Consider the following 23,688-nt stretch of genomic DNA (forward strand, 5'->3'; position numbering starts at 1 on the left):
TGATTTCTGGTTGTGCTGGGGGAGTCCATACTGTGGTATATGCTCATACACAATAAATAATGGGGTTTAAGAAAAAAAAAAGAAAGTAACAACAAAAAAAGACGACACAGGAAGCCATGGCTCTCCCCAGACAAACCCGCGTGCGTGCAAAGTCTGACAGATGACCACGCGAGGCCAGGGCAACGTGAGGACGGGGGCTCTTTATGGAGCACGGAACACGGAGATGTGTCGTGGATTCCATTCAGAGGCCCCGAATGGCACTCTCACACCTGAGAGGGGAAGAGCCAACGAGAAAGACCCCACGGAGGGCCACTGGGTAATACCTACCCAAACTGAAAACCCACCTACCTCTGACTCTCCAGCTCCAACCCTAGGAAGCTCCTACAGGTATACTTGTACATGAGCAAAATAAGGACCACGTCACTCAACGCGGAATGTTTATAAAGGAAAGGACTGCAAAATCCGAAACAATTATGGCACGCCTATGAAATAGACCACCGCCCAGCAAGTAAAAGAACAGGAACACTTTTACGTGCGGCTATAGGACGCTCTCTGAGACGCGATATGAGAAGACCGTGGTGTAAGGTGGCATGCACAGCGTGTGCCATTTCTGCAGAACAGGTAAACAGGTACGACTGGACATGCTCATATGCTAAAGAACAGTCTCAAGGAAGACACACAAAACACTAGTGCCAGTGGCTGCTTCTGGGCCGGGGACCTGAGTGGCTGGAAAGCACCTGCCACCGGGGCGGAAGAAGGGTCTCCCTAATGGACATGCTGCAGGAGGGAGATCAGAGAACAGAGACAGACAGACATATTTAGTTATTTATAGGAATCAGCACCCTTTTAAAAAATTATTTTTTTTAACCTCATCAAGATGCCGAACTAAAAATACAGAATAAAGAATGTGAAAGTTGCCACCACATAAATCTAACCTAATGTAATACATCAGGGCAAAAACAAGAAACCTGTTCGCTTCCCTTTCCGAAGCTCTGTAACCACAAATGAAATCACTTGCCAAAAATCTTATTCAGGATCAATTTTTAGAAGCCCTAATCCTCCATCAAAAGAGAAACTGCAAATATTTTAACAAAGTATGTTTTCCTTTTACTTGCAAAGAGTCGCTGGTAGCAGGAAAGCCAAAAAGAAGTAATTTTTTAGTAAAATCTAGACAGCTTTTCCGATCTCCAAATCCTTCTGGATACATTTGCTCTGACAGACTCCACTTTCCAGCCTAGAGAAATATCATGATCTCAAGGTTGTTGTTGTTAAAGAATTTAGTTACGATAAAGTATTATTCAGCATTTATCTCCTTAGATCTCAGCTAGCCACAGGATTTAAGGATTTCAGCTCACACTCTGACCTAAAACAGGACCTATTTTTGGGTCTCACAGATAAAACGCAGCCTAAGTGTCAGGAGTGCTTTGTTTCGGAAATGGAACAAGGCACTCTCCGTTTTTCTAGGAGCGTCTCTGCATTGTAAATAGTTTATTTTAGATTCACATTTTCCTTGCACGATACTCCTCTGTGGGTCTCTGGCGAGTCATGCTCCTGCACGTCCTCCTCGGTCCAGCAAGAACATCAGGCTCTGGCCACTGTAATGAGGCCATTTCTCAGGCAGTGTTTCCAGCGAGAACCCATGAGATGAGGTAACGTCTCCCTCTGGACAACGAGGAGGCTTGGTCGCTGCTTCCTATGCAAGTGGAGGATTCCCAAAGCTCAGCATTCCACCACGCAACACAGGACACTCACACCACCCAACGGGGCCGCCTCCACGACCCCTGGAATCTTGAACTTGACAGTGTAACACTCTCTCCAGAAAACGAGAAGCCAAGTTCCCATCTGTATGCCAGGGGAACCCCCGTCACACCATTTCTAAGACCTGCAGGCAGTGGAAAGGGCCCCCTAGCACCTAGCTTCTCACAATGGCTCTAGTGACCCATCGCAGGGACGCGCAGAGAATAGGGACTGGATGGAAGGGGTCAAGGTCACGGAGCAAAGAATCAGAAAGAGGCGCTCAGTGGGGTGAATGGACGGAGAGGGAGGCCTTCCTCCTGTCACCGCAGCCTGCATCCCTGCACCGGCCTCCCACCCGAGGTGTTTCTCATGCTGACCTAGTTCCCCATCGTTTTCTTTCCGCTGTTCCCACCTCCTGATTTCCATGAGGGGCTTTTGCTCCACCTTGGCCCTCTGTGGAAGACACAGAATATAATTTCACCACATCTTTTTTCCTGGTCTTTTGTCCCAATAACCACAACAATATAACTCCATGACCTTGAAACCTGGGCCGCAACGTTTCGTGAACTGTATGGATTACGACGGGTTGGTGGTAAGTGCACTGCCAATTTAAACAGACTACTTGCTTTCACACTCCTGGTCTGAGGTCTGGCAACACTCAGGAGCCTTTGAAGACAGAGAAGCACGCTGTCCTGTGAGGGCATCTGTGCAGCTCCCAGAGTGCCACTTACGACGAAGAAGGCACGTAAGACAGCTGCACGGAATGAGAGCCCGTGCTCATTTTTTCCATCAGGATCAGAGCCAAAATCAAATCATACTTCTTGAAAACTTAGGTGAGGTTTCCAGACTCGTAGAGAACAGATGTACCAGCGACAGGCAGGAAGAGCGAAACTCTAACCTGAACCAGGCCATGTGTTTCATGGAGAAAATGTGGCCCTTAATGCAATCTGCAGTCATGGTTGCTGAAAACACCACTGCTGGCAGGAGCAGGCCTCCAGGGAGTGAGCCCAGCCAAACAAAAGAACAAAAAGGTAGAAAAAAGAAGCCACGTCAGCATTACAAAGCCACAGAAGACGGATACACTTTTTCTTTTAGCTGAATTACAACTTTTTCACCACATTTTTTGTTTAAAAGCACAGAATGAAAATTTGTCTTTTGGGCCATTTTGAATCAGGAACTTCCGCTCATTCCTTATCCTAACTGAACAGGACATGAGCCCAGGGACGCGTGCACGACACAGGCCACCCCAGAACTAAGACGGGGGGCAGGCCAACCCCATCGTCTTCTGCAGCTGCTTCTGGGACAGACCACTGGGTCCCCGAGTGGCCTGACCGGCTGGCAGGACAGGCTAGTGATTCTTCACGTGCAATAAACCTCAAGCCAAACCTCGACCAGAAAGCTCACGCTGAAGAGGCTTGGCTCCCCCCTGCGGGGCTGGCCAGGGAAACCCCAGGGCAGGCTGACCAGCACTCCACTCCGGTCATCAGGGCTCCTACGAGGTCACACAGTGCTTCCATCTTCCTTTCATAATCCTGTCGACTCTAACTTTTGAAAAGGAATAACAACGCTAACCAATAAGTACGCTCAAAATGAAAAGCTAGCGCATGCTGGGTCTGTACCCCTTCGTCTCACACACCCCCAAGCCCCCCAGCATTTACTGAGAGGCTTCATCAGGAAATGACCACATTCCCGACTGCCCTCCCGAGTACAAAGCAGAGCAGACGTGGTCTTTCACACCAACAATTTACAAAGGACGTCGGGCTCATAGGCCAGCCCATCATTCACACAAATGTTCAGAGCGAGATCTCAAAGCGGGTCAGCAGCAGCCAATGAGGACTGCCAACATCAAGACGCTCACTGTTCCGACATGAAGCCTTAGAGGAGGAAGGCCTCCTGTGGTTTCCATACGACGGCCATAACAACCTGCCCTGTTCTGGGTGAGTCCTGTGGGACAGCCCAGAACCAGGGACCCATTTCCCACATGACAACCTCCACGTCCCGGACGACCACCAGCCTTCCCTTCCTCGTTGACGGAGTCTCCCTGAGCCATTCCTCATCCCGAGACGTGGTTTCTGGACAGCCCCCCGTCCTAGCTACGTGGTCGGAGATGCGAGCTCCAGGAGCGCACACTGACATGATGTTGACACTTTTTAACAGCTGTGATATACGGCTCATCTGTAGTTTTGAAAACTTCATTACCTTTCCTCGTGTCTAAGATGTTTCATAGTAAATATTTTAAACATCCTAACACGTTATATAAAAACAGCCTTGACTACTTCCCATTGCTACTTCTACTTCGGGCTATTATAGGACAAACGTTCAAAATCATAATTTAAAGAGTATAAAAGGACACTTTAAGGGATCATATTTTAAAAATCCTCTTTCATCGTTCTTAACCTTCTCAGCTTCCTGTGAGAGCATACTTTTTTTATTATTGGTTGTACAACTTTTATTTATTTATTTATTTTTTTTTTTAGCTGAGCCATTCTGTCACCTGTTGGCAACTCAGCAGCAGCTCAGCTGGGGCCAGGACTTGAACCGCTGTTGCTCAGAGCTTGCACTCTTGAGCAAGCTTCTTAACCAACTGAGCCACTCGGCCGGCCCCTCTGGTTGTACAACTTTTAAATTGAAAATATCATGGAGTGGGGGTGACGGGTTAGCTCAGTGGGTTAGAGCGTGGTGCTGATAACACCGGTTGCCAGTTTGATCCCCGCAAGGGCCAGGGTGAACTGCGCCCTCCCTAGAGGGGTCAGCTATGCCATTGTAGCATGAAAACAATGTGTAACCAATGACCATGGTTGTTCCCCAATAAAATTGGAAAAAAAAAAAAAAAGAAAAGAAAATATCATGGAGTACTTCCAGACTTTTGTGACTGTGGCTTATTTACATATTGTAGACATTTTCCCAAATACCAGAAGAGAAAGCTCACACACCCAACTTCAATGACTGCAACACGCGGCCAGGCCCGGTCCTCTCTCCTGCACCCCGCATCTCCCCACAGCGTTTTCAGGCAAACCGCCTGTCATACTGTCTTCAGCTGAAGCACACATGGGGCCTCAGGGCCCGTTACGGCGCAAGCACTCTGCTCCCCGCGTCTGGCCCTCAGACGCACGAACACGGAGGCGGAGCCCAACCCGCAGCACTGCCACGTCTGCTCTCAAGCAACACTGAAAGGCCTCCCTCGGGACTCAGCACACACCATTCACAGGACCCCCGTGAGGGCTGCGAACTGCCTCAGGGCCTGCGTGTTCTGCGTCCCTCAGTCAATAGTCCTTCCAGGGTCTTGGCAGTCCTGCTGCCGACTGGGGTGCTAGTGGTGATTAGGCAGCCATGGGGCGACTCCACGACCACATGGGCCACTGACATGCTGCTGATAAATTCTGGGAGACAGACCTGCCGTAGTCTGATAAACAACCTCAAATCACTCACAGGACTTAAAAAGTACTCTCAATATCTAAGAAAGGGAGAGTAGCAATGTTAACCACCAGGAATGCTAGCTTTATTTTAAAGAAAACATACAGGGTTTGCTTTTCCAATCAGTTCAAGAGAAGCCCCTGCCAGGCTGACCATCTGACGGTAACTTTCATCACCCTGGAGGCCCACGGTGCTCAGTTTCTGTTTACCATGTAACATGAGGTACTCTGTGTCACTTTTAAAGCAAGCAACAGCTAGCTGGCAGGTGCTGGAACCGGGCGTAGAGTCGGGCCAGTCTTAGGGAGCCTGCTGAGATGTATAAATGATAAAAATCCCTGCAGCAGGCTAGAAAATCAGAAGGTTTGCACAGACAGAAAGTACCAAACAGTCGCCGAGAGAGGATTCCTGACCGTGCGAGTCATCGTGGGGTGGTGAAGACCCTCCCACAGTCAGGAGGGACGCTAAGTACAAAAAGCCTGGCTAAAAAGCAATCTGCAGGCGTTCATCTGGGATTGCCAAAAACATTTCAATCAGGAAACATCAAAAAACCCTGTAAAATACTAGGGGGACGTGGGAGAGGGCTCAGCAGGCGCTGAGGGAGAGGGACATACGGATGCTTTGCACGAAGCCTCCTCAGACTCTGCAGAACCTTCCACATGCACCAACACAATACAGCTTCCCCTAATCAGCCCCCAGGGCTTGGGTGTGAGACCTCGGCACCCTGACCCACACACCGCCACAAACTGTCAAAAACAGAACCCAGGCAGCAGAAGCAGAAGGGCCTTGTTCCTGCTCGGTGTGTCACTCACATCTGAGCCCGCGCTCCTCAGGGCACTCGGCAGGGCCGGTTTGGTGACAGCCAGTTTTCCGGGCACGGGGCCACCAGCCACCGGGGCCGGGACCATGTTCAGCACATGACTGGGGAGCTGTGCGGCTCCCCCAGCAACGGCGAGGACGGGCTGAGGAGACGGCAGGGTTCCGGGCGCCGGCAGCTGCACTAGCGCAGGCTGAGAAAGCAGCATGGTCTGACCTGCAGTGGAGAAAAGAGATTGGGGTCAGAGGGCACAGCTTCTGGGCAGGAGAAGCTGGTGACCATCTAGGTCTCTCCTGCAGGGACCGCGGGAGGCGAGGCCATGCCGAGCGAGTCGGAACCACCAACTCCAGCAAGCCAAGAGCAGCAGCCTCATCACGACTATTGTCGTCATTGTTGTCGTAATGACATCAGCTAAGTTCATCCCCTTGCAGTTATCGTCAACAGTATGTCTCCATATACTTTCCCAACCACATGCATCCCAAATGTGCTAAGTTACACATAGATTTCCGGAAGTATGGACCTCTGAAAGTTATTGGTGCTAAAAGGGCTTTTCATTGTATAAACTGCAAACCTTTCATAGTGAACAACGAGAACCATGTATGTCATGTGAATGGATTTAGAAACACACACCACACCAAAGTCAGATGAACAGAGATTCCTAAACTCAATGCTTGGGAGACTAAGGGGCTATAAATACCAAAAAAACGTTAAACCCATTTGTGATGAATTCTTAGCAAGCACAGGAAGCATAAATCTGCAATTTAAAATAGTCTGTAGGTAACACCAACTCCCTTCCCACAAAAAATGGTCTTCAAGTCTTTTCTTAATCCTCACATTTAGCACTGTTTTAAAATTCTGCTCATCTGAGAAGACTCACAAAGCTCACGCCTCTAGTCTATTAAACCCGGGCTTGCTTGCTGAGCACTCCCCTCCAGACCTGGCCAATTTTATAAGGTGCTGAAAACCGTCCTAATACTGACAGCTGCAGGAGCTACCAAATAAAGGTGCTGCAGTAACCGGCCACTAACATCTCATATATATTTATAACTCGTCTTTAAGGGAAAACAAAGCATTCTACTTTCAGATAGTGTAACGTGACCCATGTGAAACTCAGCCCTGTGTTTCAAAGGATCAAGGGAAACTAAAAAAATAATGCTTCAGAACACCCGTTTGAGACCATCTGTCTCAGCTTAAAAAAAAAAAGATCACTTCTATAAAATCAAAGGGCAATTTCAGATGGCCTCAAAAAGCATGCTGAAAGCAGAACTTAATAGCATTTTGTCTCAATTAAGTTAGCAAATTAGTAAGAAAGATCTAAAAATAATCTCACAGATTTGTAATCTGTACAATTTATTTGGGCATAAATGATCCCTACACATTTCTGTCTCTTCACTGTCCCGTGGAATAACTTGTTCTATGAAATAAAAGCATATAAAATGAGGAGGCGACTCAGAAGCTGATACAACTATGCTTAGGCCAAATACACAAGTAAAAATGATTAGTAACTAGAATAGATAGCCTATGACCACATGTTGGGTTAATAATAACATCACTAAGACATTATAGCCAACCTGGTACGACAGAGAGAGACAGGCTCACCACAAAGCACCCCTGAAACCACGGGCTCCCGCCCTGAACACAAGTGCTCTTCCTTCATGTCACAAACACATCACGCGAGACGGTCATGACTGTCCTTTCCGTTTCTTTGATTGAGACAATACGTGAAGAGAAAAGGCTACTGTGAACTTGGTAATGATTTAAAGTGAAACTGTACTTTACTAATCAGAAGTGTAGCCACAAAACCTGAAAACAGCACTAAGGTACCCACGACAACCACTGACGCCGCCCAACACGGTTTGCAGCGGCGCTGGCTCCACCTCCACCAACCACCCCCAGGGTCAAAGTCCACAGGTCCAGACCACCAACTTAAACCAGTACTTCCAAGGACAGCATTGTCAGAAGCAGCACTCCATGTCTTCTGAGTTTAAAAATTACAATAAAGGGCAGGCCGAGTGGCACGATGGTTAAGAGCTGGCTTGGGACACCAGAGGGCCCCGGTTCGGATCCCACATATGAGGGCCAGTGACACTGCCCTCTACAGCTAAGATGCTGAACAACAGCTCAACCTGGAGCTGGGCTGCCGTGAGTCACCGGCGATGGCGTAGGCTGCAGCCCCTGTGGCAGTGGGTTGCCATGGGCTACCATGTGTAGCCAGCAGCCAGCGTGAGTGGCCAGCAGCCTCTGTGAGCGGCCGTCCAGAAGCCGGCGACTGATCTGCCTCGCCCGGGAAGAGCGCAATGATGGTGCCAACTTGGGCCAGTGAAGCAACGTCCTCCACAACTAGACTGAAGAACAAAACGACAGCAACTTGTCTGTTCCCCTTCCCCCAATTCCCCAATAAAAATCTTTGCCCCCAATTCCCCAATAAAAATCTTTGAAAAAAAAAAATTACAATAAAAAGATCCCCCAAATTAAACACAGTTCAATGAATTTTGGGACTATTCCAAAGAATGCAGGGCGTGGTAAACATACAGAATCCAGTCATTTCCAAGACGGGACCCTACTTCCAGCTGGAGTCAAAGGGTCACAGCACTGGCAGGCGGCACACCCAGGGCGCTCTGTGCTTCCTAAAACTCAGGCAGGAAACTGGCCATCGTGGGTACGGTCTGTCCCTCCTGGAGGAGGAGGGACCACTGCCCGGCCTGGTCTGTTGGCCGTGAGGCCTGCCGCCTGCTCCTCCTCCCTGCACCACGCCCTTGGCTCCTGGAGGGCCCGCACCTAACTCCATGTTTGGGTTCAAGCCAGAGTGGGGAGCAACAGAACTTGTCAGTATGTTCGAAGAGAGACAGCACTCCCAGGAGTGCCCCACAGTGACCTGTGCCATGTCCCCAGAGCCCAGCTGCACTGCAGGGCATGCCATGGGCCTTACAGCTGACCCGACCCCGTGGAAACAGTGAAGGCGAACCCAGCAGGGCTGTTTACCCACTTCGCTATGCCCAGGCCTCTTGGGTGCCACGTGCAAATCCCAATGGCTGGTGGCTGGACGTGGTGCCAGGTGCCGCTGGCCCCGCAGGGGTCACCAACGTGAGCTCGTCCTTTCCAACCGGCTGAGAAGGTTTCAAACTAAGTACCAAACATTTCCTGAAGGCCTAGGATAGCTGGGATCACCTCTGTGTCCTGATGTTCTCATCTATGCAATGGAGAGAGTGACGGCAGCCCCGCAGAGCGCCACCATGAGGATTAAGGAAGGTGGCAGCGCACGGAAGCACTCAGAACAGTGACCAGCACGTGGTCAGGCTCACATATCAGCCGCCATGCTCCTCCTCCTTCCGGATAATCGCTCCCACAGGACGCTGCACGGACTACTAATTCATTAGTGTGCTCACAGTTACTGTTACTTAGCTGTCTGTGTGAGTCTGCTAACGGCTCAGCTGGACAGGATTCCTGGGAAAGGACCACATCTTGGCATTCCGTCACAGACAACACAGCACAGTAACCAAGTACAAGGCTCAAGGCCAGGCCCCAGGGCTCACACCAGCAGAATGACCTCCACCCTCCATTTCGATGATCTGCACTATCTTCTACCCAAAAGCCCATGACTTTGGGGAAAAGGCCGTTGCCTGTGTCCCCACCCCACCCCCCGACTCCCCAATAACCAAGCCCTGTGACTCTCCGCTTCCTAACACCTCGCTCTCCAGCCAGGGGCCATTTCCACCGGCATTCACGACAGCCTTAATGGACGTGTGGGGCTCATGGGCAGAAACAGACAGAGAGAATGGTAGGAGCCAAGAAACGAGGAAAATCAGGAGAATTCAGGGACTACAGCCAGGTTAGCTGGGCTAGAGGAGGGGCTGAAAGAAACAAGTGATACGACAACAGAAAGTGCGGGCACTGACCTGGAGCCAGACCAGGGCGGGCCTTACAGTCCAGGCTAGAGAACCCGGACAGAATCCTCTAAGAAACACTTCTTCTTTTTTTTTTTTTTAAGCTGAGCCATCCTGCCACCTGTTGGCAGCTCACTCTGCCGGCCCGCACTTCTTCTTTTTTAACGGTAAGATATTTACTACTGATACACCAATTAATTGTAAACTGCCTCTCCTACATTTCCCTTCTGCCTCCCTCCCTGTTCTCAAAAAAAACGGAAGACGTGCACTTCAATCTGTATAGTAATACCACCTCTCTAGGTGGCACTAGAACAGGGGTCGGCAAACTTTCGAGACAGAAGAGCCAATCCTGTCCCTCACAACAATTTAAAAATTATTCAAGAGCCATAAAACAAATGAAATCACCATCATGTGAATAATATCCTTTAAAAATTTTATAAATGAAAATAAGATAGTTTTATTTTCATTTTCAATTTTACTTCAGAGCCACATATACGTACCTAAAGAGCTGCATGTGGTTCGCGAGCCGCAGTTTGCCGACCCCTGCACTAGAAGAACAGGCCTTATTAGCATATGCTCCCCAAAATAAGTACTATCTTCAGCTACTGGGAAGGCCTGAAGTTCTGAGAACTGCGTGGGTCAGGGTTCTGAAACGATCCACACTGTTCAGAAAAGAGCGGCCGTCTTCCTGCTACAGACAAGACCGCCTAACCCTAACACAGCCAGTCCGTAGGGACACCCCTGCTTTATACATTACTCATGTTAATGCTGGAATTTTACTTTTTTCACGTTTTAATAGCTTCCGGGAACTACAGTGAGGTTCTTCACAAGTTTAAGTTCTTGGTCTTTGGGAAGACACAGCCCTTCTAAGATTCTGATGAAGGTTCTAGAGACTATTCCTAGAAAAACCCACGTACGCACACTCACTAAATCCTGCATCCTGCGTCAAGTTCGTGAGCACTTCCTCTCCATCCACAGACCTGTATGGACCACTACTTCTCACCTGAAAAAGGCCGCAGTGTGGACCCTGTACTGAGGGCAGGCACTTCAGGTTTGCTGGGGGTTTGGTAGGGATTGGTTGATGGGTTTTCACTGGCCCATCCAATCTCTCACCTACTTCTTTTTATCAAGGTCATACCGTCTATACTATAGAATACAACAAAGCTACCTGGAAATCCAATTCGTGACCTTACCCTCATTAAAACCATGCTCCAAAAAAATGAGCTAACAGGCCTTAGCTGGAAAGAGAGCCAGAAATGCAAATGTAACATTGGTGTTTATTTACAGCCCAAACCCCATTAACAGTCCTACTTGGAGCCGACCAGCTAACTCCGGGGACGGAGCCCTGCATGGCCTCCCTTGACCCGTGTGGACACATCCCAGCCCACGGGCACTGGTGAGCGATCTGCCCTCGCGGTCTGCAGGCCCGAAGCCTGAACAGAACCAAATCCTCCAACTTGAGCTTTCAACACTGACCTAGACTTCTTGTAGAATCAAGTGTGTGAGGCCACCTGGTGGACACAACATGGAAACACACACGTTCTTCACTAGTTGCAGATACAGAGTTCAGGTCCGCTCCTAAAGCCTGTTCTAGCTCATGCCGCCTCCACAGAGGTTAAGAGCCTGACTCTACGGCCAAAACACCTACTAGTCCTGAAATGAACCACAGTATTTTAAATACTGACCTCTCCTTAAAAACAAAAAAGTTCATAGACACAAAAATCGCAGAATAGAATGGCACCTGGAAAGTTTCCCGATTTTCTTCCCTATTACACGGGACTGCATAAAACCACAGCCTTCCAAGCAGGTGTTTTCATAATTAAACTGGGAAGAAAAAAAGCATCGGGGTAAGTGATCCAGAGAGCCAGCTCTCCTGCTAGGACAGGGGCTGCATCTTAGCCGTCTCTGCAACATCCCAGCAGAGCAACTCCCCACGCCCAGCAAGTGCTCGGAGACCAAAACCAGAAATGAGAACACCGCGTGGCCAGGCCTGGAGGCCGCAGGTCACACACGCAGCCTCCGGTTCCAGCTGTGTACCTTTAGCGGGTGCAGGGTGGATGCTGATAACGGGCTGCTGCTTGGCCAGTGGCAGAAGCGCTGGCAGTGTCTGAATAATGATGGCTTTGGCCGGGACGCTGGGGTTTGTCTGAGTCTTGGGTGCTGCTGGGAGTAACAAAGGCTTGGGCTGGATTGAAGGTTTTGAATTCATCTGAAGTTTTTTCTTTGGAGTCAGTCCATTTTCTGGAGAAAAACCAAATAAACCACAAGTCAATCTGAAGGCAATTAAGCAAAGCTTGAAAAACAGATTCTATGCTATCCCTTTCTCTACACCTGGACCTTGGAAATAGGTTATTTTGACCTCTGAGCAACTGTCTTTTCCTGGCGTTTAAGCAACACCCCTCTATACCTCATGGACCAATAAAGTCCTTAACGTGAGCACATCCTCTATTTTTACTGAGGAACAACTGACACACAACATCACGTTAGTGTCAGAACTGCAACAGAATGATTCGATGCTGTGTCGCAAAACAATCATCACGTAAGTCCAGTGAACATCTGTCAACAGTTACAAAATCATTTTTCCTGTGATGAGAACTTCCTCTTAGCAACTTTAAATACGCAGGACAGACTATTAGCTATAGTTACCATGCGCGTCCACTGCGTCTCCAGGACCCACTCATGTTACAATGGGACGAGCTGGGCTGTGGCTCTGGGAAGGGGCTACACCGACTGGTGGAGAACACAGCTAAAACCACCGGAAAAGCCGAGAGGTTAAAGCAGTAACAAACGTCACAGCCAAACGGCCCTGACGTTCCTGATCTTTAACCGAAACATTGCATTCTCTCCTGAAGATGACGGGGCTGGGCCAGTCAAGCATCTTTCACCCCTGACGACAGAGGCTGCCACGAAGACGCTGTCTCCCTCCTCCCCACATCAGTCACCCGTAACAAACGAAAGACATCCAGCGAATTAAACACACATTTAATCCCACACGGTCTTTTAAGAAATGGAACGAAGCTCAGCCTACAACAGAAAGGACAGAAGTCAGGAGGCGAGCGGTACCGGGTTTGCTCCCAGGACCAGTGACAGGCTTGTCTTCCCTCAGTGGCTCTGCCGAAGAGGGACGAGGAGAGCTCCCACCGTACAAGGAGAGGGGCGACATCTGGGAGGCAGGACACAAATCCAACTCCTCCTGCAGCAAAATAAAACACAAAGTCACGCAGAGGGATATAACCCTGGAGCAGAAAATCCATAGGAGGCGAGGCCCACATCTACACAGGGAAACGCTTCAGGCCGAGGCCCAGGCCCAGGCGGGCTTCCCAGGAACGTGCTGGTAGGTGCCAGCGCACTGAGAGCACAGCCACGCCCACAGGAAAACACTCGGAACGCAAGGGTGTCAACGAGCACAACCTGCTCCTACGTCTCCTCCACAGGCTGCACATCCCACGTGGCCCTCACCACACAGAAGCTGAGTCTGTCACAACGCTTCAGCTAAAATACCGGGATCCTTTCCCCACAATCTCTCGTTCAGCCTCACAAAAATCTCAAACGCAAACAATTCTTACTATTATTAACGCTGCCATCTGTCCCACATGTTTTAAAAGAAGGACAAACACTGAAGGGAGCGGGGCTATTTTATTTAATGAGTGCACTGATAATACAGGGATGTATAAAGATATTTCCCAAAAGTCTAACACTCAATGGCTCTGTCTCATTTCGTTAGAATCAAGAAAGTGAACATAAGATAAAATAGCATTTCTAATCTGAGAGAAAAAGGTGTTCTATGTATAATACTGGAATGGGCAGGATCCCAACGTCATACCCTCTTCGAATAACCTGTAAGGTTATTAAAAGAAAATTTAACAGATTACTTACTACTCTCAGCATGACATAGGCCTCCTTGAGTCAAAAAACCCAGAAACCATAAAGGAAGAAGAAACAGATTTGGACAATAATTAAAACGTTTTATAATAAAAAATAAAGCATAAAGTTAAAAGATGCAGAATAAATAGAGTGGTAGATTATAACTATAAAATGGGAGACCATGAGTCCAAAATGATGAACAAATAAACGAATCAAGTGTGCTGGGAAACGGCGTTTTGACACAAGTCAGCTACCTGCTCCCAAGGTCCCTACTAATATTACAGTGATGGAGGAGCGGCTTCACCTAGGACGAGCCGGGCAGGCGTGCCCGCACCCCGTGAGAGCACAGCGAATGCCGTGAGTCAGGAGAAACTGAACCATGTGCCGCCTCAGCATGTGTGAGACAGACAGACACAGCATCAAGTCTGTGACATGGACTCGAAACCTGACTGTCCCTAAGGAAACACCAGGCAAACCCAAATGAGCGACACTCGGCAAAATAACTAGTCTTTAACCTCCAAAAGTGACCAGGTCATGAAAGTCGTGGAAGAAAGAATCGATGCAACTGAAGGAGATTTAGAGAGACAAGACAGCTCTGTGCCACGTGACTCTAAACGACATCCTCACGCTAGTCTAGGGGACGTCTGGGAAACCCAGCCCAACCTCAGGGGCTGGAGGGTTAGGTGACAGCGATGTATTAACACTTACTTCTTGATATGAATGGTTATACTGTGGCTATGAAGTCATAGCCTTGCTTGCAGGAGGCAGACACTAAAGTACTGGGGTGTGGGGGGTGTGACAGGGCATCAGGTCGGCAACGTACTCACAAGTGGTTCAGGGAAAAAAGTTCTTTGAAATTTACCTATAACATTTTTGTAAGCTTGCGACTGTTCCAAATAAAAAATTAATATAAGCAAGAAAACAAGAATAAAACTAGTGTAGCCTGAGTGGTGAAAAGCCTCCTTTGAGTTACAAAAAAAAGCAATAAAGATCGATAATTTGGCTATTAAAAAAAAGTATCCCTGGAAAAAATAAACACCAGAAATAAAGCTTAAAGACAAATGACAAACTGGAGAGGAAAAAACACTTGTAACTTATTTCACAATCTGAGGACTAACAGTCCTGATATGTAATAACACACGTTCAAAATTTAGGAGAAAATTGTGAGCACAATCCAACGGAAAAGTGGACAAAAACTTAAAGTGACAGTTCATTAAGAACATGCAAGGAGGCCTCATACATATGAAACACAGGAAAAGATGCTCGGCCCCACTCATAACAAAGGGAACAGGAAATGAAACACGCTGTGGTAGGGACGACAGGCAAAGTGACTTCTCTTGCTGCCGGTGGCACAGCACACCATCCGCCCCTGGGGAAGGAAATGGGGCAAAGCTGGCCACGTCACACATGTGCTCGGTGCCGCACAATCTGTCAGGCCGAAGCTCTCGCAGGCTCCAGCACAGGTGAGGGTGCAGGCAGGAAGCGGCCGTGAGCAGCAGGACTGGCACGTGAGCACGACTGGCACGTGAGCACGAGCAAGACCCAGAGGCCAGCGCACTGTGAGCGCGCCCCTCACCCACGGAAAGGCGGGGAGGGCGCTCAAGGTTCCCAGCAAAGGGCTGACACCACCCAGTATGGGATTCTGAAAGAGTCCTCTGGGAAGACCCCTCTGCTAAGGAGGTTTGGGGAGTGGGGGGCAGAGACCAGCTTAGGTCACACCGACTTATGCAGGTGAGGTGACGACGGCCTGGCAGGGGCAGAGATGAATCCTAGAGACAGTAAGTGGACAGACCGTCGGGGTTTCCTAACGGACGAGATGGAACGCCTGCCAGATACAATGTATGGAAATATTAACCCGAATTTATCTTCTTATATTTTCCCTTTCCTCATCCCAAGAAGTGCCTGAATCATCTGAACTTCCTTTCCTGAATGGAGAGCAGAATCTTTAGGAGCTACCAGCCTTTTGTAAAAACGTCAGCCACACAAAAGGCAGTGCCGGAGGTGCTGAACTCTGGGGACCATCAGGCTCTGTGGCGAAGGACTTACAGAGACACACCGCCTTAGCCCTCCGAGTCCGCAAAGCACGCACATTCTGACAGGGAGGCGAGGGTGGCAGGGAGAAAAGACAGTAAGCCGATAAACAAAACGCCAGCTACTGGGAAAGGCACCAAGATAAGGGGACCATGAAATTACGAAGGCAAGAACCCAGGCAGGACAGCCGCGCCCAGAGGCTGACAACGTTCCAGCTCCCCCGAGGCCCCTCCCCAATACTCAGTTTCCTTGGGATTAAAGGGGGAGCAAGGCTCACGGTGCAGGTAACAAACGTCACCTGCTTCCCCCGAGTACAGACTGTCTAGGCAGCATCACAACCAAACCACCGTAAAAGCCTGGCTACTTACAGGAACGTGCTGAGTTGAAGAGGAAGAGCCCACTGACTGAGGAGACGAGACGGAAGCACTGGAGTAACTGGCTGGAGAAAGTGGCTGAGGCTCCGCCTTAATATCTTCAACTGAAAAACACGGAGTAAAAACGTTCAATACAGTCATTAAGAAAGAAGGTAAAACCTCTTACAATTCAGTCGTGTGGAAGCTAAGGTCACCAAGCATATCATCAAGTGACAATCCAAGCTGCAGAGCGCAGCCTGTCAACACCTCCACCCGTGTGATGAAGTGTACACGCGGATAAGGACACACCTCCTCGCAGCTGCTCTAATGCTCTAGGACAGCGGTTCTCAACCTTTGGGGTTGACCCCTTTGGGGGTCAAACGACCCTTTCACAGGGGTCGCCTAAGACCATCGGAAAACAAAAAGATATTTACATTACAATTCATAACAGTAGCTAAATTATAGAGTAGCAACGAAAATAATTTTATGGTTGGGGGTCACCACAACATGGGGAACTGTATTAAGGGGTCGCGGCATAGGAAGTTTGAGAACCGCTGGATTAGGAGGATGAACGTAAGAAATCGCCAACAGCTTGTCTCTGGGGAGCACAACTTGATAGCTGAGGAGCAAGAACAGAAAGGGGCTTTTATCTTCTCCACACAGTTTTTTAATGTTATAACATATGCAAAAAATTATAGATCCCCCAGCATGTAAGTTTTTTAAAAGAAACCGGAATTACTTTGGAAAGCATTTTTGACAACCCAATTAAAACGCACAAAACTGTTCCTATCTTTGGAGCTATTAACTTATTTATAATAATGTATTGAGCAACTGTGGCCCAGGCAGTGCTCCTAGGTGTCACATTTATAATGGGGGGCGGCGGGAGACGAGCCCTGTGGCAGACTGTCTTCCAAAGCGAGCTGCAGAAGATCTCGTGGTCCCTCGTGATCTGGAATGTGATCCTGCCACTTCCCATCAAGCAGGGAGTATTTCCCGTCCGTCCGAATCTAGGTGGGTTTATGAGTCCTTCAATCCACACAATATGGAAGTAACGCTCAGTGAAATTGCTTGTATCTGGAGCACAGCACCCGGGACCTCTGCAGCCAGACCACCTCAAGAGCATGCTGCCAGGAAACCATGCCACACAGCGAGGCCATGGGCAGCAGGCACTCTAGCAGCACTCGTCACCTTCAGGTCATCCCAGACCAAGAATCAGACAAGCGAAGGAAGACCCCTGAAGGGGACTGTCGCCCCAGATGACATGCTACCCCCGCCTTCAGGTTCCCCAGCTGAGGTCCACACACGATGGAGTGGAGACGAGTCATTCCAGGTACACTGTCCAAACTCCTGACCCACAGATGCCGGGAGCTCAACACAATGGTGGCTATTTGAACCACTAAGTTTTAGGGCCATTTATGACAAAACAACAGTGACCAGAACACTGGCTGGTGCAGCCCATGTTCTGAGGGAGACAGGCATCAATAGGGCATTCAAACACTCATTTTATGCATATGAAGCTACACAGGAAGTGTGGGTGGGGAGGACTGGATGTCTGTGGGGGTAGGGGGGGTTGTTACTGGTTTACCCGTCAGCTCTCAGCTCCAAGCCCACCTCCTGCAGTCTGAGATACAAATTATGGCTACCGGCCCAGATGGCTTCCGCCTAGGGCCCGTCACCAGGGGACACGGGGGACACAAGGATGCTGAAAGGCAGAAGAGAGAGGGGTTTCTTCATCCCCCCCACCAGGTTCATCGCAGAGATCAGTTGGCTGCAGGTTCAGCTTGTCAGCGCCCGCAAGCCCACCTCTATGGCCAGGCAGTGCACCTCCTCAGAGCACGTACCTACATGCAGTGGGTCTCGACACCAGGTTCCTGAGTTCTGCTGACCCCACGCTTCCTCCCTTTGGATCCCAAGTTCTGTGTGGTTCTCAGGTTAATCTCTGGTATTTCTGGTATGAGTTCTTTATTCACATGTGACCAAAACCCAACTATGAAGCTCCTTACATCCGCTCCGTAAGAAACTGATGCAGGCACTGTCACACCAGAAGTAGGGTACACAGTCCCTGGAAGTTTTTACCCATCCAAGTAGCCCAACAACCCCACCTATTTTGACTGTTACCAAACTGCAACATGAAATGGGTCCGTCTAAGACCTGTCCTCAGGAAACACGTCGTTACCTGCACAGAGCTGGTTATTGATGTCCCAAAGGCCCGTCTCCCAAGGCATCAAATCCAAATCAAAACCAAGATTGTCAAAGCTGTTTTCCTGTAGGTTTCAAATCAGCAAAAGAATATTAGAATAAAATATATACATCTAGAAATCAAACTATCAGATGCAATTTGCCATAATGTAATTGCTATTACCCAACTTAGTAAACGCCATCCTAAGTCAACGGGTTCACCCTGGAGACAAACCACGCGCTACCTGAGGCACCGCAGTAACAACCAGGAAGGAGGTAACGGTCACATTTAAAAGATGCCTCTGGTATCATTCTTCTCAACGGGAACAGACCATCAGAAGAGTCACAAATATAAATCTGTTGCCATAGGGAGACCCAGCAAAGTAAGTTTTCCCATTGCCAATAGGAAAAACACGGAAAGCAAATGCTTGTTGACAGCGTCACGTCTGCAGACCATGCAAAGAGTACAGATGCGTGCAAAGACATGTAGGAATCAGAGGCTGTAACTGAACATACAAGTTCACCAAACAGTAAAATGGTTATGCTGGAAGGAAGAGACTCATAGGAGGAGGAGTCATTTTCTTCTCTTTTATACTGCCCTGTACTTTTCAAATTTCTAAGATTAAATTTCAAAAAATTTTTTAATCCTAGAAGATAAAATTAAGTTTCTCAAACAGAGTTCAACAAATCTCTTAGAGGGACTCTTAGTTTCTTTTCATTCAGATGGTAATTTTTTTACTTAAATATAAGCATATTCTGAGCCATCTGGATGACCATCCTACGCCATATCCGCATAAATAAGGACCCACCACATGATTTCAGAGCCCGCCTATAAGCTGGAGATCAAGGTAGCACCACTAATATTTTAAGTGTCTGGGGTTCCGGAGGCAAGAACCAAAGTAAACCTCATACAGAAACAGGGCAACAAAGCCGAAAGGCAGTCAATAGTAACTTAATGTGACAGACAGTAAACAGCGACAATGCAGAAAGGAAGCCTCGGGCAAAAAGTAAAGCTTAATCTAATAATTATTAACAACCATTTAGTAATTTCTAGAATAACATTAGCATTTCAAAATGTCTATCATTCGGTTTATTTTCAGTGAGAACGTAACTGAAGGAAAGAAAGGAAACTGTTTCTTATCATGCTGCCCTTACCTAAGTAAATACCAGCGCAAGTTATATAAAGAGAAGGTGTGGAAGCTCACGTGAAAAAAAAAAAACCTGCTTAGATCATGAAAAACCACTTTTTAAATCAATCTCTTTTGCTTTTTTCTCTTATTTGAATCCACGCATCAAAAAATTCAGCAGCCCTGGACTTTCAGCCACCAAAAACTCCTAAAACCTTTCTAGCCTAAGGAAGCTGAGGCTCGCCTGCGTGCTAGCGAGACTGTAACAGGCACAATAGCGGGCGTGACTCTCTCAGTCTGCAGCCAAAAAGTCAAATATTTTTTACAGCGTTAGAGTTGTATCTGGTTGGAAAGGTAACAGGTCCATTCCCGAGAAAGTGAAATAATACACTGGGACTTATAGACTCTGGCTCCTCGGTGACTTTCCCTGGGAAACCGTGGTACCTGCTGCCACATGGAGAACGACACAATTTAAAACTAGAAAAGGCCCTCAGAAACCATCCACTCCAGATACTAGAAAAACTAAGGAACTGAAAGATCAAGTGACTTGTATTAACGTAAGAATGTTAGTTATAAAATCAGGACATTTCCCTGAATCTTTCAAATTTACTATTCTGTTCTTGATGGTTTTAAAGAATATCAGATGCTTAGGCAACCAGCCAATAATAAAAGTCAATTTAATCAACAGGCCACATTCTAAAGTATCTCACAAAAGTAATAAAACCACTAAAATCCCATGCACTGATTTTAAAAATATGCTATTTTTACTCTTTTCTATTGATTCATGGTAAAACAACTGCTGAATTCTTCTTTGAGAAATGTCGAAGAAACCCTACATATTTTTATACTCCGGTTACTAAGGGCTTAAAAACTAAGTGATGAACTCCGGTCTGACTGATGTGCACATAAAATCACTGTCCGCTTGTATGACTTCCCACCTGGACAGCACCTCGTCCGTGAAAGAGCTCTGCAGACCAGTGTGGAGGGACCAACACACTCGCGCTAATCAGAGAAGAAAACCTACGATGGTTTTGAGGACTCAACGTGCCTCAATAGCTTTTACACAGACTTCTCACCACCCAAAGGCAAAAGGTAAGGACATAGCTGATGTTCAGAACATTCTACACTAAGGATACGTAACTTTAAAAAGGAAGCTGTAAGTTCTACTTGACTGGGTCTGTGACTCACACACACCCCTTAGCATCACCCTTTCCCGTAAGCAGCAAAGTTACTATAAAAAGTGAGAGTAGGTAGTTAAGTGACTCCTCCAAGGTCACCCACCCCTGAGCCCAAGGTGGTCTTAGAATACAAGTCTTCTCACACTGAGACCAGAGCAGTTTACAATCCTGAGCTTCCTGACTGCAAAACAGCTACTAACTTTCTTCCTTAGGGCCAAATAAGTTATTTAAACTTAAGTAACTGGTCTGAACCTGTTATCCTGCAGCCTTCTTGCAATACTTAGGATAAAAATGAAATAGCACGTTAGTCAGTATTCCTCCTTCAGTAAAGACTTACGTAAGTCTCACTTGCTGCGTCCAGCTGCAGCTCATCAGTGTCTGTGAAATAGCCAAGTTCAGCAAACAGAGCAGAATCTGTGGACAAAAGAATAGACACAAACTGTCAATTCGCTGTATGACAACATATAAGCACGGTGTCCCTATGCCAGTGCTATTAGGGTTTCTCATTGGCCATTACTATTGCTGATAAATTCCAGCAGTGTGAATGACAACCCATTCAAAGCTGCTGGAAAGGAGAAGCAACTCCAAGGGTGTTAGGTGACAGAGATGCCCAGTAGAGAGGGGAGTGATGACTCAGGCAGCACGGGCAGAGGCGTCTGGGCAGCATTCTGGAATAAAGGGGGAGGGGGCTAAGGCACCCACAGAAGGCACCGGCTCAAGCTAGAGCAAGAGACCATTGCTTCCAGCACCAGAGGAGCGAATGTGCTTGCAAACGGGATCCTCCAGGTAACACGGAAAGGCCTCATGCCGGTTAGGATCATAGATTTAAAGGGAGACCAGTCAGCATGGCCGGATGTTTTCCGGCCACATTCAGCTAGGAATGCAGGCGTGGAGCAGGTAAGCAGGATTCAACCACGGCTGTGGTTTGTCCGACAGAGAACAAAACAAGAGACAAGGCATGGAGGGCATGCAGGAGTGGTCAGTGACTGGCCAGGGACCATAAACTGCATCAGGAGAGCGAGACACAGGAAGGGCGGCCGCATCTCAGCAGGAGTGAAGGTGACGTTGGCACTGGAATAGCAAAGGGGCTGCGCTGGTGAGGCAGGAGGTGGAGGTCAGAGCGGGCGTCCGAGAGTGGGATTGTGTTGTTGGTCAGACAAGGTTTGGGCTCATCCTCAGGCGGTGAGTGGCTGAGACGGTGAAAGCCAAGATCACAAGCAGAGGAGCCCCGGAAATGGAGGTCAGGGCAGCTGAAGGGCCTTCCTAGGGACACTGAAGTCCCCAAGAATCATGACGGATGGGGTGTTAGAGAAAGTGACAGGAAGCTGGGAGCTAGAATTTTCCACAAGGTGAGGAGAATGAACCAGGAACCAGCAGGCGACTGTAACAGCGGAGGCAGAAGACAGCACGCTCCAGCACACGAGGTCTAAACCTGGGTGTGCGGAGGGACGATGGAGAAGAATGATCCGAAAGCAGCAGTGAGGAACAGGAAGACACCTGGCCCTCCTTCAGGCCCTACAGGCCAAGGGTTCTGAGCATGAGAAGAGCCAGCACTCCCCCGGGCTTTAGGGAAAGCAGCATCCCAGGGAGCCAGCTTCAGGGCAGTGCGAGAGGCAAACAGCGCTTTCACAGAGGAGACTGCAGTTATAGAAGAAACCGCAGTGGCAGATGGAAGCTCCTGATTTGGGTAAATATATCTCATACGTAGCAAAAAAAAAAAAAAGGGTGGGGTCAGGGTATTTGCACAAATGCAAGGGAGGGAGAGGGAAGGAAGCAGGAGTGGGAAGATGTGCTGATGACCAATAAGCACATGAAAAGATGGTCCACATCATCTGTCACCAGGGAAATGAAATGCCAATTAAAACTACACCGAGCTGCATCACACGCAGATCAGAACGGCCAAACTCCAGAGCCCTGACAACACCAAGTGCTGGGAGGACAGGGGGCAACAGGAGCTCAGTTGCTGATGGGGGTGCCGATGGAGCAGCCACTTTGGAGGACAGTTTGGGAGGTTCTTACAGAGCTAAACATGCTCTCACCATAGGACCCAGCAATCGTGCTCCTTGGTATTTACCCAAATGACCTGAAAACTTATATCCATACAAAAGCCCGCACATGAATCTTTATAGCAACTTTGTATATAATTGCCAATATAAATTTATATGTTGAAGCCCTAACCCCCAATGTGACTGCACACAGAGACAGGGTCTTTGGGAGGGAAGAAGGTTAAATGAGGTTAAAATGCGGGGGCTCTGATCTGCGAGGACTGCGACCTTCTAAGAAGAGAGATGCCCCACTCCCTTTCCTGCTCCCCCTCATTCCTTCTTCCTCACCTCTGCCCTCCCCCCATCTATAAGACATCCTGGAGATGGCAAAACCAGGGGGACAGTAAAAGGATCAGTGGTTGCCTGGGAGGGAGGCTGAACGGGTGGAGCACAGGATTTATTAGAGGCTGGTCTTTTTATGACACTGTAATGGTAGATACGTGACATTATGCATTTGTCAAAACCCATAGAATATAGAGCGCAGAGTGAATCTTAATGTAAACTACGGACTTCAGTCAATGACAATGTGGCAGCACTGGCTTTGGGTTGTAACAAGCGCACTAGGCTAACCAGGATGTTACCGATGGGGGGGCGGGCAGGGAAGGGGGTCTGACACGGAAGTCGGGGCTGCCTGCTCAGTTGTCCGGTAGTCTAACAGCACTAAGGTCTACTGAGTATTAAACATTACTGTATCCACTTCGAATTTGTGTCCATGAATAAAGATGTACTGGCACATGGCCGAGTCCAGCAGCTGCGACACAGACCACAGGACCACAAGCCCTAAATACTTACCATCTGGACCGTCCAGAAAACATCTGTGACCCTGCTCTCAATCTCACCGCCCAGGCTAACGAGCAAACGCCATCCCATCACAGGCTGTTCTGAGCCAGTCAATTTAGCTACATTATTCAAAGTCGTTAAAAGTCACAAGAAATGCTGTTACATAACCTAACTTTTCAAATTTAACTGGCCAGCTTCTCAACATTTAAAAAAGTCAAATCAGTGAAGTACTTAAACATTCAAAATGGCAACTCCCAAGAACGAATCCATATTCTACCGAGAA

General features: G+C 48.2%; 1 protein-coding gene across 4 annotated transcripts in view; it reads right to left on the reverse strand.

Moving 5' to 3' along the window:
• The window catches only part of ATF6 (activating transcription factor 6), an 87,748-nt gene that overhangs the window by 61,736 nt on the left and 2,324 nt on the right, over positions 1-23,688 (reverse strand). For 3 of the 4 annotated variants that reach the window (XM_019660692.1, XM_019660694.1, XM_019660693.1), the window contains 6 exons: positions 20,918-20,994; positions 18,274-18,361; positions 16,113-16,222; positions 12,913-13,042; positions 11,887-12,090; positions 5,961-6,181 (listed from right to left, as the gene is read on the reverse strand). In XM_019660692.1, coding sequence (XP_019516237.1) covers positions 5,961-6,181; positions 11,887-12,090; positions 12,913-13,042; positions 16,113-16,222; positions 18,274-18,361; positions 20,918-20,994 — 830 coding nt within the window. Of the gene's footprint in view, positions 1-5,960; positions 6,182-11,886; positions 12,091-12,912; positions 13,043-16,112; positions 16,223-18,273; positions 18,362-20,917; positions 20,995-23,688 lie in introns of those variants that run through there. The other variant, XM_019660695.1, reaches the window with a different exon arrangement.

The sequence above is a fragment of the Hipposideros armiger genome, unplaced genomic scaffold (assembly GCF_001890085.2).
Source record: "Hipposideros armiger isolate ML-2016 unplaced genomic scaffold, ASM189008v1 scaffold_324, whole genome shotgun sequence".
Lineage (NCBI taxonomy): Eukaryota > Metazoa > Chordata > Mammalia > Chiroptera > Hipposideridae > Hipposideros > Hipposideros armiger.